This window comes from Plectropomus leopardus, chromosome 12, assembly GCF_026936395.1.
Source record: "Plectropomus leopardus strain MGB_pleo_1.0 chromosome 12, ASM2693639v1, whole genome shotgun sequence".
In the NCBI taxonomy this organism is placed as follows: Eukaryota; Metazoa; Chordata; class Actinopteri; order Perciformes; family Serranidae; genus Plectropomus; species Plectropomus leopardus.
In genome coordinates, this window is record NC_142187.1 from 234,471 (window position 1) to 249,855 (window position 15,385).

The window sequence follows — 15,385 nt, forward strand, 5'->3', positions numbered from 1 at the left end:
TCTAATAACTTTTGCTGTCCCAGGCCTTCTGAGAGGATGTTTAAATTTGTATACCAAAGTTACAACAATGTCCTGTTTTCTTGTGAAACCTCAAAATTGTACGCCAGATAATGGAATAACCGTAAAAGTTTTGCATGGACCATTGATAACTTTCAATCGGGAAGGTCCTAAGATTATACAGACAAAATTTCAACTGCATACCATTAATTGTGTAGGCCAAGTTGATAAAAGTTAAAAAAAAAAAGTTATTTCCTGTTGCCAGTAGGTGGTGCTTTCATGGCTAGTAAATATTGTCATACAGATGTGTTCAGGGAGGGACACCCATCAAACGTATGAAGTTTCAGGCAGATCAGACAATGTACACCAATATCAAAACAATGTCCTTCTGTCTTGCGAAACATCAAAATTGTACACCAGATAATGGGAAAACCTGAAAAGTTTTGCATGGACCATTGATAAGTTTTAATCTGGCAGGTCTTAAGATCATACAGACAAAATTTAAACTGCATTCCATTAATTATGTAGGCCAAGTTAATAAAATTATTTTAAAAAGGGTATTTCCTGTGGCCACTCGGTGGTGCTATCATGACTAGTGAATATTGTTATACAGATGTGTTCAGAGCGGGACCATCATCAAACCTATGAAGTTTCAGGCAGATCTGATATTGTACACCAAAGTTACAACAATTTCCTGTTGTATGGCCACATAATGGGAAAACCACAAAAGTTTTGCACTGACCTGTGATAACTGTTTATCACCAAGGGGTTGAGAATGGAACACCAATTCTCAAGTCAATTGTATGAATTCTGTAGGACAAGATAGCAAAAGTACGAGGCCTGAAATTGCCAAAAATCAGCACAAAATTCAAAATGGCCATCTTTCTGTTGGATTTGGAGGGTGGGTCAAAGAGGCTTTTTTGTGTGTCTGGACATGATATATACGTGTGCTAAATTTTGTATTTGTAGATGAAACCAGCCATTGGGGCTACACATTAGGGGGCACTATGGAACCATTTGCAAAGCCCCTTTGTGAAACCACAAAAATCCTAATTTTTTTGCCAGGCTGGACAAGTGTACCAACTTTCATGAGTTTTTGAGCATGTTAAGGCCTCCAAAAAATGCAATTCTTGGCAGAGAAAAATAATAACAATTAAAGCTGCAAACTGAACGGGCCCTTGCACCCCAACACAAGTTGAGGCTACTGGCAGGACTCTGAGCAATGTAATCATCCATTTCAGTGAAAGTCTGAAAAACTATACAGAGAGTTTGGACCCTTGAGTGAGATATTTCAAATGGTAAATTACTTCCTTTGGAAACAAAAAATCTACACCATCTTGGTCTACATCATTTGTAGACCAAAACATGTAGATTTCATGAAAATCAAAGATAGTTGTGGTACGAGGCATACTTCCTGTTGCCAGTAGGTGGCTCAGTGAGTGTCATAGTTCAATGACTTGTTGATGGGATAAGGGCTGCAGCCTGACCACAACTGTGAAACCTGGAGCAGTTAATGCAAAGTGAAGTAACAACAACTTCCTCTTTGGCAGCAATCACTGGGTCTCCATGGCAACAGCGTTCATGGTAAACCTTTACTTCAGAGGGAGGCATCATTAAGGTCTTGTCACCAGTTCTGAAGTCTATCAGATAAAATCTGTAGGAGCAGTCCATCAAAGAAGAAAGCAGAAATTTCCATGACATTTCATGTTGCCAGTAGGAGGCGCTATAAATAATGATAACTGTTGTCATGTAGATGTGTTTGGGGCAAGACTGTCATCAAACATGTGAAGTTTGGTGCAGATTGGACCATGTTCCTCAGTTATAAACTACTTCCTGATTAATGGCGAGACATGGAAATGTTTGGTCCAGTAACGGCCCCATGGTGTGACGAAAACTCACAAATGTAGTAACTTTTGATAGCAAGGGCCTTTTGAGATTAAATATTTAGATTTTGAAGTCAACTGGATGAAATCTGTAGGAGAGGATCGGAAAATTGTGATCCGTAATTGCACATTCAATTCAAAATCGCTGACTTCCTGTTGGGTTTAGGGTCCAAGAGGCTTTTTTGTAGGTCTTGGACTGTTACAAATGCCTCCCAAGTTTTGTAGCTCAAGGTGAAATGCACCACAGGGGCTGCTTCGTTGAAATCTGTAGGGGGCGCTACAGAGCCATTTTGGCACATCAGTGCAAAAAGACATCAGATATGACATTTTAGGACTTTTGATGTGTGTGCCACGTTTGGTGAGTTTTGGTGCATGCTTTGCCCCTCACAAATTGCTTCCAGTTTTACAGTGATTAATGTGTAACTTTGGCAATCACGTTTGATGAAAACTCAAAAATTAGTTTCTGTGCATCATGAAAGTCTTTACAGTATTGTAATTGAATATGAGGTAAATTGAGTTAACCTGCTACAGGGGAAAAATCAAATATTAAAAAAAGTAACTTCCTGCTACCAATAGGTGGTGCTATGACTAGGATTCAAAATTGCACTGCAGATGTCTTCAGGTGTAGACTCTTATCAAATCTTTGAAATTTTGTAAAGATCTGACCATCTGGGGCGATGTTACAACAGTTTTTGATGTCATGTTGAAACATCAAAAATGTACACCCCACTGCTGGACGCCGTTCAATAAAAATTCATAATATTCATTTTCAAGCAACGGCAACATCTTAAGAATTTTTAGAAAATATTTTTAAAATCAGTTGAGTCAACTGCTAGGAGCTGGACGTCTTATTGTAAAACTTTGTCTTTCCTGTGCCAATAGGTGGTGCTCTCATTATCGCTTGAAATTGTCATATAGATGTGTTCAGGGCGGGACTACTATCAAACATGTAAAGTTTGGGGAAGATTGGACCATTCGCAGCAGAGTTACATACCACTTCCTGTTTACTTCCTGGTACATGGCAGAATATGCATATTAGATGCCTTATACAGATCACACGGTGTGAAGAAAAGATTTGAATAACTTTTGCTGTAAAAGGTCTTATGAAGGTAGCCATAACATTTGAAGTCAATCTGATGAAAGCTCGAGGACAAGTTCTCAAGATTACGACCCCTGACAATAGCCAAAAATACACCAAAATTACAACTTCAAATCAAAATGACTGACTTCCTGTTGGTTTTAGTGTATGGCCCCAAGAGACTTTTTTGTAGGTACTGGGGTGTTGCACACACCTCAAAAGTTTAACAGCTCTAGGTAAAACGTGCTGCGGGGGCTGCTTTGTTGAAAATCAGTCCTCTCACCTACACACGAGACCATTAAAATATTAAATTTTCCACCAGACCTGATAAATCTGCAAAGTATCACGACTTTTTGAATATGTTAAGGCCCTCAAAAAGGCAATTCATTTGAGAGAATAATAATAATAATAATAACAATAATAATAACAATAATTCCTTCAGTTTCAAGAGGGTCCTCGCACCGTTCGGTGCTCGGGCTTTAATAATAATAATAATAATTCCTTCAGTTTCAAGAGGGTCCTCGCACAGTTTGGTGCTCAAGCCCTAAAATCAAAATAAAACTCTTTACCTTGGTGGAGTGGATGAGGAGGCTGGTGCAAGGGCCAGTCTTGGGGGTGCTGAGGCTGGAGCTGGGGGCAGACCTGTGTGGATTTCTTCTCCTTTTCTCCCTTCTCCTCCTGTTTCTATGAGGAGCTTACAAACATCACCTTCTTGTCTTTTGTCTTTATTGCTCCTTTGTTTGGATGTTGCCAAGCTTCTGCCCTCCCCTTCTTTTCCTCCTCCTCTAATTTGTTCTTCCTCATCATCCCTGTCTTGGTGCCATGGTAGTAGTCCAGTTTCTGCCTGCTCCAGCTGCTGTCTCTCAGGGAGGGATAGCAGTTTGTCCAGGGCCACAGACTCGTGTCCAAGGGGTGGGAGGTCGGCACGAGGAGCACCCACCTCTGTATCCTCTGACAGGACACCCGTACTGGGACCAAGGGAGCGGAGGAGGAGGCGCAGACGCTGCCTCCGGGCTGGATGAAGCACAAGAAAAAAAACAGTAATGGTTAAATTACTCTTTGACTTAATTAAGACAGGAAAGGTGGAATACAGTTCTATGTCATTAGTCAAAGGAGCCCCCAAGGAGAGGAGACACTGCATACTTTACAAGAACTGAGATGTGAACTACAGCTGAAAGCTTTAAAACTGAAATCTCCACCCTCAGCCGAGATACCATAACCAAGAGTCAGAAATTGCACTATTGTTTGGAGAACAAAATAGGAAAACTGTGCCAGGATGACACAGTCACTGTGGCGGAACAGGCCACCATGGCACAGAGCCTAAATGATGCACTTGAGCAGATCACATAGCTGGATCACCAAAATGAATCACAGTCATGAGAACTGTAGAGACTACAAGAGAAATTCACTGACCTTGGGTCCTGGAGCTGGTGACAAAATCTAAGAATCATTGGAGTTCTGGGGGGAGCTGAAGAACCCAGCCCCACTCCTTCCATGGCAGATTTCTTTCCAGAGGTACTTGGTCCCAAAAACTTAACATCTACTGTGATTATTGATTGCCCCCCAAACCAAAGATAGGTGAGTGCCCTTGTCCCAATTTGGAATGGCTGCACTGCGATGCCAAAAAAGAACGCATCATTGGCATATTTATGGATATGGATCCTCTATTGGGACTCGCCTGTTCATATCTTCCTGAATCTCCTGACTGAGGCTGGGAAACTCCAAGTTGTCTTCAACCCAGTGAAAGCTAAACTGTGTGAGGCCAAGACTGAGTAGTTTATTCTTCCCTGTGGTCCTCTCTGTAAACTTTAAAGGTGTGAGACACAAATTCGACACTCAAAAATCCGCTTCTGAATTTTACTGCACAAAGATAACACCATGTCCACAGTGTAACAATATTGTGAGATTGAGTTGGACACTTGAGTGGTCCGATCACTTAGGCCTAATGTTTACATAGCCATGTTACCATAGTAATGTTAATGATAGCCACTTTAGCTAATGCTATGTTAGCTAATGTGTTTATTTACTAGTATGTTTTCTTGCAGATATTTGTGAGCTATGATCAAAGGTTTTTTTACTGGCCACTATGTCATTTTAATGCAAGACAAGAGCATTTTTTGTTAACATCTGTTTATTTTACACTAGTCCTCTTCATCTCCTTTTATTCTCCATTATGGCCTACAGTGGCCTTGAAAGGGAGAACAAAAGAAGAGACATTATTTTTGATAGATGCTATGCCCAGAGTTGCCAACCATTTCTTAAACTATGGAATGGAATGGCCATGCAGTGCTGTTGCAGCAGTGCTGTTGCAGTAGTAGGGAAGCAGGGAAGTTGGAGTAAAACAGATGTTTTGTATTTCCTCATCTCTGTGACAGAGAGAGACTTTTAAACTGCAGTAAAAAGTGGTATAGAAACAATATAATCATCAAAATACGATTTGCACTGTCTGTTTCTGTCTGGAATGCAGTTGATCAAGGAGAAATAATTCTTACTTAGATTCAACACTGTGTCATTCTTTTTTTTAATAATCTATTACCATTAGTTAAAAATGTGATAAATATTTTCTGCCAATTAACCACTGCTATTGGTTTCCATTGTATCTGAAAATGTACCACATCACCCCTGGAAAGTCACCTATATACATTTGAGGTGTTTTTATTTTCCTTAACAGTTTTTGTTTTTCCCCTGAAAAGTTGCTCTACACATTTTAAGATATATTTGAAGCCGTGGTAGTACTGATTAGGCAGAGAATAACTACCACATAGTTCACTTATGGTAAAAGATTATGAAAAAATAATGATAGTAACTTCGATACTTCGGTATCAAAGCAAACAGGTAAACAGTTGTGTAATAATAATGCAGTCACGCAGGTGTAGACACATTATATTTGTTATATGCACATATGCCCAGCCGCCAGAGCCCCTTCCTCCATGTCTCTGCCCCCTGTTCCTTATTTCCATTTAAGGGAGTTGGCAACTATAGTTATGCCCAATGGTCTGTCATTGCCCTCTGCCTAACATGAGTACTGCACAACGCCCTGGTTCAGACCTTCATTATAATACTACCAAGAGGACTGGAATTCTGTAGTGGGTAATCAACCATACATACAATATGGCGCACACCACAGCTGACATATTTGCTTCAATCTCCTGGCACAGACACAAATTTCTTTGTATACTTGTGTTGCTATGTATCTTTAATGCACAGCTCATGTATGCAATAGTCAGATACAGCAGGGAAGAACTTTTCAAGTCAAGTCAGTTTTAATTATAGAGCCCATTATCACAAAACATGGTTCGCCTCTTTACAGTGCACAACATCCCTCTGCACTTAGACCCTCACATCCCCCAAGGAAAAACTCCTAAAAAAAGAACCCCTGTAGCGGCGGAAAAAAAGGAAAAAACCTCAGGAAGAGCGGTAGAGGATGATGAGGGATCCCTCTTCCAGGAGGGACAGACGTGCAATAGATGTCGTAAATAACTAATGAAATACAATTATGGCAAAAAGGAAAGAGAAGGGAGAGAGGGGAGGAGAGGGGAAGAGAGGGGGAGAGAGGCACAGCAATAATGGAAACAGACGCATGTCATATTACAATAACGATAGGTGTGAAATTATTAAATGCACTCTATGACGATATTGAGGGTGATGATAAGAGTCTCATGCGTATATTGATAGGGTGGTGTCCAAAAGGCAAGATCACAGCATAGGTGCAACCAGGACCAGAACACAATCAGGGCGAGCAGGGGGTACAGTATCAGTGCAGCCACAGCACAAGCACAACCAAAGGCAGGGTCACAGCGCCAGCACAGCTATCACCACGATCAGGCACAGCCAAGGTTACGGCCAGGATCCAGGACAACTAGGAAACAAGGGAGCAGGAATGCTCCGGAGAGGCAACGGGATTAGCGTAGTACAGTTCAACAGACCCAGGCTCCATAATCGCGAGCCCCAGGTAGTGACAGTACCACATGGCTATCACAGATGCAAGGCTCATATGTTGAGATGATTCAATAAAATATGTAAACTCGAGCTTGGTTTCTTACGTTTCCCATGACTTAGCTTCACCGCCACTTGAAGCCTACATCAGCAGAGGGACTAACCACTGTATTACTCAGGGGTCCATAACAGGAGATTGTATTATCCTGTTGTGGAAAAGTGCTTTCACTCTGGTCTGTCAGAGGCTCAATAGAGTGGAATGTAATTCCAATATATCTTCTAGTAATCTAGTAATTACTTTAAAAAAAAGGATAATTAATACTTACAGTTATCAAACTGAAATGTGAAATGAAAATGAAACTGTTTTTGATGCTGTTATCTATATGTCCAGTTTGCTTTGCAATGTCATTCTATATGTACATATGTCACCACCAGTAGTGCTTTTAAAAATTGTATATCCTTTTCCAGTCTTTAAATTACATGTTTTGTTCATTTTTGTCTGATAGTTGTTGTTTTTTATTGTTTGTTTGTCTTGTCTTGTTATGTTTTTCCTCTTGCTGATGTGTTAAGACAAGTCTTTTAAACTGTTTGCCCTTTTTCTTTGGTCTTCTGCTTTGTTGTTTGTAAGGAAGCCTTGTGTAACACCTTGGCCCAGGGACTACAGATAAAAAATTGCCTCCTAGCTCATTCTGGCATTTTTATACATTGCACTGTCCCTTTATAATAAACTACCCTAAACCTAACCTTGATTACAGAAATACGTGGATGTGCAAAATGTGCACTGACGCGTCGCAATATCGTAAGCTACACCCAGTCAAAATATCGATTGCACCAAGTCAAGTCAAGTCAGTTTTATTTATAGAGTCCATTATCACAAAACATGGTTTGCCTCAGAGGGCTTTACAGTGTACGACATCCCTCTGCCCTTAGACCCTCACATCACCCAAGGAAAAACTCCTGAAAAAGAACCCCTGTAACAGGGGAAAAAAGGAAGAAACCTCGAGAAAGGCAGTAGAGGATGATGAGGGATCCCTCTTCCAGGACGGACAGACGAGCAATAGATGTCATAAATAACAAATGAAAGAGCAAGCTGCAGCTCAACTAAAATAGCTGTACATAGTAGTTCTGCACAGACACCTGAAGCAAAAGCATCCCGCAGCCCTTTGTCAAGAGGGCAGCAGGCAGCACTGTCCTGTTTACTCTCTGTTCCCACTCAAGAGTGGTGTATTTAGTCATCACTTAAACTTTATGCACCATGGCTAGCATTACATCATATGTTACCCAACATTGTTGTTTGGCAGTTTAATATTTTCTGTTTACATAATGACTTGAACTTAAGTTACAGACTGCTGTTACAGTGTGTAGCTACTAGTACAGTCTTGGTATGTTACAGTATGTTACAGTCTTGGTATTGCCATGATGACAGCAGTACATGCAGATACAGCAGCCACTGGATCCTCAAATTCTTGCTACTTTTGATATATTTACCTACTTTCTTTGACTTCATGGCCCCTTCTGCTGAAGCACGACTTTCCTACGATAGAGAGGCACTCAACACCAGGAAAAGTTGTTTGGGTCTTGAACTGAATGCAGCAGACTGTGAGAGGATCTGTAGTATATGCCGAGCTGCCAGTCAGACCAGAAGGGAGAACCAGAAACTGAAAGCGCCGGACGAAGAGAGGGAGGAGAACTAGCATCAGGGTGATGCTGACCCGCCTTGGACTGAGAGCTGCTCCTCTACCAAGCCTTCTTCTGGCTAATGTCCGCAGGAGAATAAAATGGATGAGATGCGATTAAGGCTCACTCAGCAACAGGAGATCAGAGACTGCGCTGCACACATCTTCACAGAGACATGGTTAACTCCTAACATCACAGATCAAGCTGTTGCACTGGATGGGCAGACTTTGTTCAGAGCAGACGGGTCACAAGACTCTGGTAAGAGGATAGGAGGAGGGCTTTGTGTCAATATAAATGATGCTTGATGTTCAAACGCAGTTAAAGTGGATGGACTGTGCTCACCAGATGTTGAGTTGTTGGTGCTAAGATGTCGTCCATGTTGTCTGCCCAGACAATTCACCAGTGTTTTTATTGTTACTGTATACATTCCCTCAGATGCAAATTCAAAAAATGCACTGCAGGAATTGTATGATGCCATCAGCTGCAACATCACCAAGCAATGGGATGGACTCCTCATAGTAGCTGGTGATTTTAATCAAACAGACCTCAAATCTGTCTTACCTAAATTCCACCAACATGTCAAGATCCCCACCAGAGGAAGAAATACCCTGGACCATGTGTTGTTGGAGTATGTAAGTATGTAATCTAAATCTCTGTAACTGAACAATTATTCCAGCTAAAGTGTGATTATAATGCTAGGATAGTAGATTTATGTCATGTCACAAGTTTCATGTGACATGAGCCCTTAAGGCTCTGTCCAAGCAAGGCTAGAATTGTTATGCAACTGCAAGAATGCTGAAGTAAGAATGCTGAAATTACCGTTAGAGGAACTGAAATGCTACTGTATTAGTCATTTAGGAGTGTCATGTGAAGGTCACCCGTAAACAGAGACAAAAAAGAGGAAATATTTAATGTGTATATGAGACAAGAAAGGGTGTGGGTGTCTGGTCTGTAACGGGTGTGATACGGACCCAGATGCAGTACACCGGTAAACAGGAATAGTTGGTAATGACTTTTATTCAGCCCAGCACAAATCAAACACGAAGCAAGATGAAGTAATTCTGCACACAGTTCGTTCTTCGGGTCGGAACCCACAACAAAGTCTCTGGAGGGAGATCGAAGCAACGAACTGAAGCTTACGTCACTCGGCGTGGGTGCAGAGGAAACCCCGTAGCCCAGCAGCTCGACAGCACGTGTGGAGATACCGTCGAGGAGAAGGCGGAAGCGTGGTCGGGGACAGGCGGAGGTTCCGAAACCAAGTGAGCAGTCCGATGATGCAACGGTACCGATGGGGATGGACCAGGAGGATCGTCGGGGCCAGGCGGAGAGGTCTTTGCCAGCAGAGCAGATCAGGAACGCCAAAACAGAACTCGTGGTCGGGGACAGAAGGCAGGTAGGTTTACCGGGGATCAGGCGAAGAGAGCAGGTCAGGAACAGGCAGGGTCGGCTTTCAAAGATCTGGCAGGAGAATGCTGGAGAGTCTTGCATAATGCGAGGAACAATCTGGCAATGAGTCTGTGTGTGTGGGTGGCTTATATCCTGGGTTGATTACTGATGGGCTGCAGCTGGAGTTGAGTGAGTGAGCAGGCAGAGTGGGCGTGGTCAGCAGGTAGAGGGAGCAGAGGGAGAGTGAGTGGAAAACTACTGAGAAGGGGGAGAGGAGCAGGGATCGTGACATGGTCTCTGTGACTGAGTTCAACAGGTCATGCAGAAAAGAAAAAAACAACTCCTAAAAAGGGACTGTCCTTGAAGTTGACCAATCCAGAGATAATGCCACGCTGAATGGGGAGCCAGATGACGAGGGGAGCCAACCAGAAGATGATTCTACCTTCATTCACATTTCCTCATTGTAAATAGTATAAAATACTGGATCAGGGAAAGACAGGTTGTCAGAATGCAGGCAGACTCGCTGATGTTATCGGCTAGGGAGAGGCATTTCTGATCCAGAACCCTGTAAGTGCTCATTGCTTGCTTGAGAAGATTCACTAAAAGGTTTGAATACAAAATTCTAAATTCTGTGTGGACATTCAGTTATTTACTGCTTATTGAGTTGCTTTTAAGAATTCTGAACATAGCACTCACCCTGGGAGGGTGAGAGTTTTTTCTACTTGCAGCAACCAAGAGAAAAACTCCTTCAGTGTATACAAATATTCCTGCCATCCCACGCCCTCACTTTGTCCTGTCAGATCATATTTCTCTGCTTCTTCTGCCGACATATTGTCAGCTGAAAAAAAGGGTCAAACCAACAGTTAAAACTGTGTGGACAGATGAATTCAGCAGCTCTACAGGACTGTTTTGAGCGCACAGATTGGCAAATGTTCAAAGATGCTGCCACTCATGATGACAAAATCAGTCTCAAAGAATATTCATCTTCTGTGACATCATATATCAGCAAATGTGTTAATGATGTGGTGATCACAAAGGCGGTGAGATCATTCCCCAACCAAGGAGGCATACAGAGCACGACTGAGAGCTGGCATCAAGGAGGCTAAGAGGAGACATCAGCAAAGACTGGAGAGAGACCTCAACAGCAACAGCACTAAAGACATGTGGCAGGTGATGAAAAATGTCACAGGCTACAAAAGCAGGAGCTCCCCCTTCATGTGTGAGGCCACACTGCCGGACAAGCTGAACCCATTTTACGTTCGCTTTGACCTCCTCAATAAGGACTATGAAGGACTGCTGTAAAGTCTACTTCGTCCCTATCCTGATGAAGTGCTTTGACAAACTGGTTCTCCAGCATATCAAAGACAACATCCCTGCCAGCCTGGAACCTCACCAGTATGCTTTCAAAACCAACAGATCCACAGAGGATGCCATATCTTCTGCTCCTAACTCAGTCTTCACTCACCTTGAGAATAAGAACAACTACATCAGGATGCTGTTTGGTGACTTCAGCTCAGCATTCAACACAAACTCTCCCATTAAGCTGATTGAAAAACTTAACACTTCAGAAAAGCATTCTGCAACTGGATACTGGACTTCCTCACATGCAGACCCCAGAGAGTTTGAATTGGCAGTCACACCTCCTTTGTTAGAGGTCATCACTGGAGCCCCCCCAGGGCTGTGTGCACAGCCCCCTCCTGTTCACACTGTACACCCATGACTGTACTCCCAGACATGAGGAGAACTCCATTGTTAAGTAAACAGATAACACCATCACCATCAGCCGTATTACAAACAATGAGAGTTCATGCTGAGAGGAAATCAACAATCTTGCACAGAGAACAACCTACTGCTCAATGTCAGTGGAGCCAAGGAACTGACAAAGACACACACCCCTGTCTACATTAGTGGAGCTGAGGTGGAGCAGGTTACCAGCTATACGTGCCTTGGAAATTACCATTACTAAGAACCTAACTTGGTCATCACACATCACCATCCATGTCAAAAAGCACAGAAAAGGCTCTACTTCTTATAGAAGCTTAGGAAGGCTAAATTTCAGACCAAGATCCTGGTTAACTTCTACAGAGTAGCAATAGAAAGCATACTGACTGGAAACATCACAAACTGGCATGGTTCGTGCACAGCCAAGGACAGGAATGCTCTACAGCGGGTGATTAAAACAGCCTAGAACATCACTGGTTCCCATCTACAGAGCATTAGTAACCATGGTGAAGTGAGGTGTCTACACAGAGCCCCCCCCCCCACCACCACTAGACTACAGAGCAGCTCTTTCCCTGGGCTGTGAGACTTCTCAACTCCTCCTTGATGCCAAAATGATGACAAGATACTAAGATTTAGGATCAACTTTAATTTCATTTCTTCTTAAACCAGGTTTAATAAAAATGACAATAAATCTACCTTGTACCTTAATCATTTTTGTTATTTTCCTTGCCCCGCACTGATGCAAAAACATTTGCCAGTGATCATTCTAAACTAAATACTACTCCAGTGATGAAATCCGGGTCACAACCATCTTAAGTTCAAAATCTAGTTACTTAGTAAAAATAACCTACTGATTTTCCTGATCAGGGAATGGAGTCCCGTGATGTACAGTGATTAAATAAATGCGGCACTTTTTTTTTTTTTTTTTTTTTTGGGGGGGGGGGGGATATTAATCGAGTTATAAAAAGTAATCTTCAGAATAATCTGTAAGTAAATTGCTCAATAAGTTAACTAACTGAAAAAAAAAATCACAAGTTTGATCGAGACAAAAAATAATTGAAAGGTGCAGCCCTAATGCTGAGTCTGAATGTGTGTATGTCATGATTCATACCCCAGCATGTGTAAATTAATGGATGACAATGTCAGTTAAACATACCCAGGGTCAGCCAAGGAATACGCAGCACTCTGTTAAGCTCTCTGGCTGGTGAACTGTTGGTTGGTCTGGGGTCAGTGGGAAGCTCAAAGTTGAGAATGAACATGATAACCAGTCCATCTTCATTCTTCACTGGAACCACATCTATTGCACAGTGGAAACACACTCCTGCAAGCGCAGAGAGACACACAGTAGAATGAGAGTTCCTATCAGAGATGTGAGCAGCTTCTGTGTGGAAAGAAAAAAGTCAGTAGATTTATGTCATTCTGAACAACTTGTCTTGATGGTGACATCAGACAGTAGTCTAAATGATTAATGTGCTGCTTTTTATATCATCAAAGTCAGTCATTTTCTGTAACCGCTTGTCCTCGTAAGGGTCGCGGGCGGAAGGCGGGGTACACCCTGGACAGTTCGCCAGACTATCGCAGGGCCGACACATATAGACGAACAACCATACACACTCACAACCACACCTAAGGGCAATTTAGAGTCATCAATTAACCTGAGCTGCATGTCTTTGGACCGTGGGAGGAAGCCGGAGACCCCGGAGAGAACCCACGCGGACACGGGGAGAACATGCAAACTCCACACAGAAGGGCCCCCGCCCGGACCGAACCCCGTTCCAACCGGGATTCGAACCAGGGACCCTCTTGCTGTGAGGCAACAGTGCTTACCACAAAGCCACCGTGCCGCCTATGCTTGGCCATTATTTAACTCTGCCTAATGAAGTTTAAGTCCAATGATTCACCTGATGAGTCTGTTACACTGAACAGTTTGCATAGTTTCCAGACAGAAAACTGTGTCATGTATTGTACATTCCATTAAATTCATAATATTTAACCAGTTCAGAAGAGTCTTCATGTTGTTGGCAAAGCAGTAGTTTCCCTGGAGTGGTGCACTGCCCAAGGGTAAAACAGTAAAGTAGAGAAAACCATGGCCAACACTGTAAAAAACAAATCTTGAAAAAAATCTAGAAATACCGCCACATGGTTGTATGCCTCTGTGCACCAGAAAAGCTACATTTACAGTTTATACCCATGTCTGTGAAAACATGGATGTAAATTGTAAATTTTAGGAAACTCCCTCAAGGCCACCTTGAGATAACAGACAAAAGGTTACGGCGACCTTTGACCTTAAAAATCTAATTGAGTTGAGTTCAAGTGAATATCTGTGCCAAATTTGAAGATGCTCCCTTAAGGCATTCATGAATTAGCCAGTTTACAATATAATAGATGCAAGGTCTTAGTTACCTTTGACCAATGACAACCAAAATCTTATCAGAACATCCTTGAGTCCAAGTGGATGTTTGTGCTAAATTTTAAGAAACTGGAACTTAAACTACTGTCTGATGGTCCAAGATTGTAAAACAATTTCATTTATAGGCTATAATAAAGGTGCCACGGCTAGTCTACAAGGGTTTGACCTAAAAGCAATTAACAGGGGCAGCTCCATAGACTGTATATAAAGATGGACATGACAGCTCCCCCAAAGTGAGGCTATTAAATTTCCATTGCCCCCTGGTGTCTGACTGCAGTACAGGTCCTAAGGTCTACCTAAAGCCCACCCCTCCATGTTTTTTTCTGATGTTTTTTCAAGTGTTTTTGATAAGTTTCGTTTAAATGAGTTATTGAATTATACAAAAGGGTTTTTTCTGCCATGACTGACAGCCACAACAGCATCTGCTCATGATTGATGAGATGGGAGTTTTAGTGGGAACTCCCCTATCAATACTGCGCAAATGCTGGCTCTCAATGACATCACCCTCACAATGGTGGCAATACCCATATTTGGATATTTTAACCTCACTTCAGCATAGTGGGGGTAAGTGTGGGTGTGTCATCTATCTCTATATACAGTCTATGGGCAGCTCTAGTTATGTCCATATACATTGCTAGCTGTAAGAAAGATTCCTTTAAACAAAACAAGACCTGAACAACCTACATATACCACCAAACGGTTGTATGCCTCCATGCACCAGACAAGTTGCACCTGCAGTTTACATCTGTGTCTGTGAAGACATGGATGCTTCACACACTTCTTTCCCCTGGCAGCACAAGAGTTCTCGACAGTCACCACTGTTTCAAGGTGGGCACCCAAGGTTCTTGTGTTATGACCAGAGAGTTATGACCCTGCTACACAGCGGAGGTGTGAACGGCTCTAATTAGCATTTCAATGACACTCACGTCTGATCTGGCTGTTCCCCCACATACAACCACTGGATGAAAACATGTTTCGAAATGAAAATCACCTGTGGTTGGACAGTGAATACCTCACACATTGGTCACCTTTGAGACATACGTATGGTGGTTTGCCCCTCCCATTAATATTATACTATACTAATATTATATAATTATAATAATTTATAATTTTATATTATACTATATTAATATAAATATAAATATAATAGTGGGGGGGGGTCTACGTCCATTCCTGGCAGTTTCAGGCAGTTATCGGTGCTTGCTGTAAATTCCTGTCAAGAGCTGCTAACTTGAACTTCCACGGCAATGTATAGGGACAATTGCTGCCAAAACTCTTTGAACACCAAAATAAACT

The 15,385-nt window shown here is 42.2% G+C and overlaps 1 protein-coding gene across 1 annotated transcript in view; it reads right to left on the reverse strand.

Moving 5' to 3' along the window:
* Positions 1-15,385, reverse strand: part of LOC148187768 (voltage-gated inwardly rectifying potassium channel KCNH2-like) — a 100,669-nt gene that overhangs the window by 44,831 nt on the left and 40,453 nt on the right. Inside the window, exons 3-4 of the mRNA XM_088085042.1 lie at positions 12,836-13,000; positions 3,528-3,972 (exon numbers count right to left, since the gene is read on the reverse strand). Coding sequence (XP_087941168.1) covers positions 3,528-3,972; positions 12,836-13,000 — 610 coding nt within the window. The remainder of the gene's footprint in view (positions 1-3,527; positions 3,973-12,835; positions 13,001-15,385) is intronic.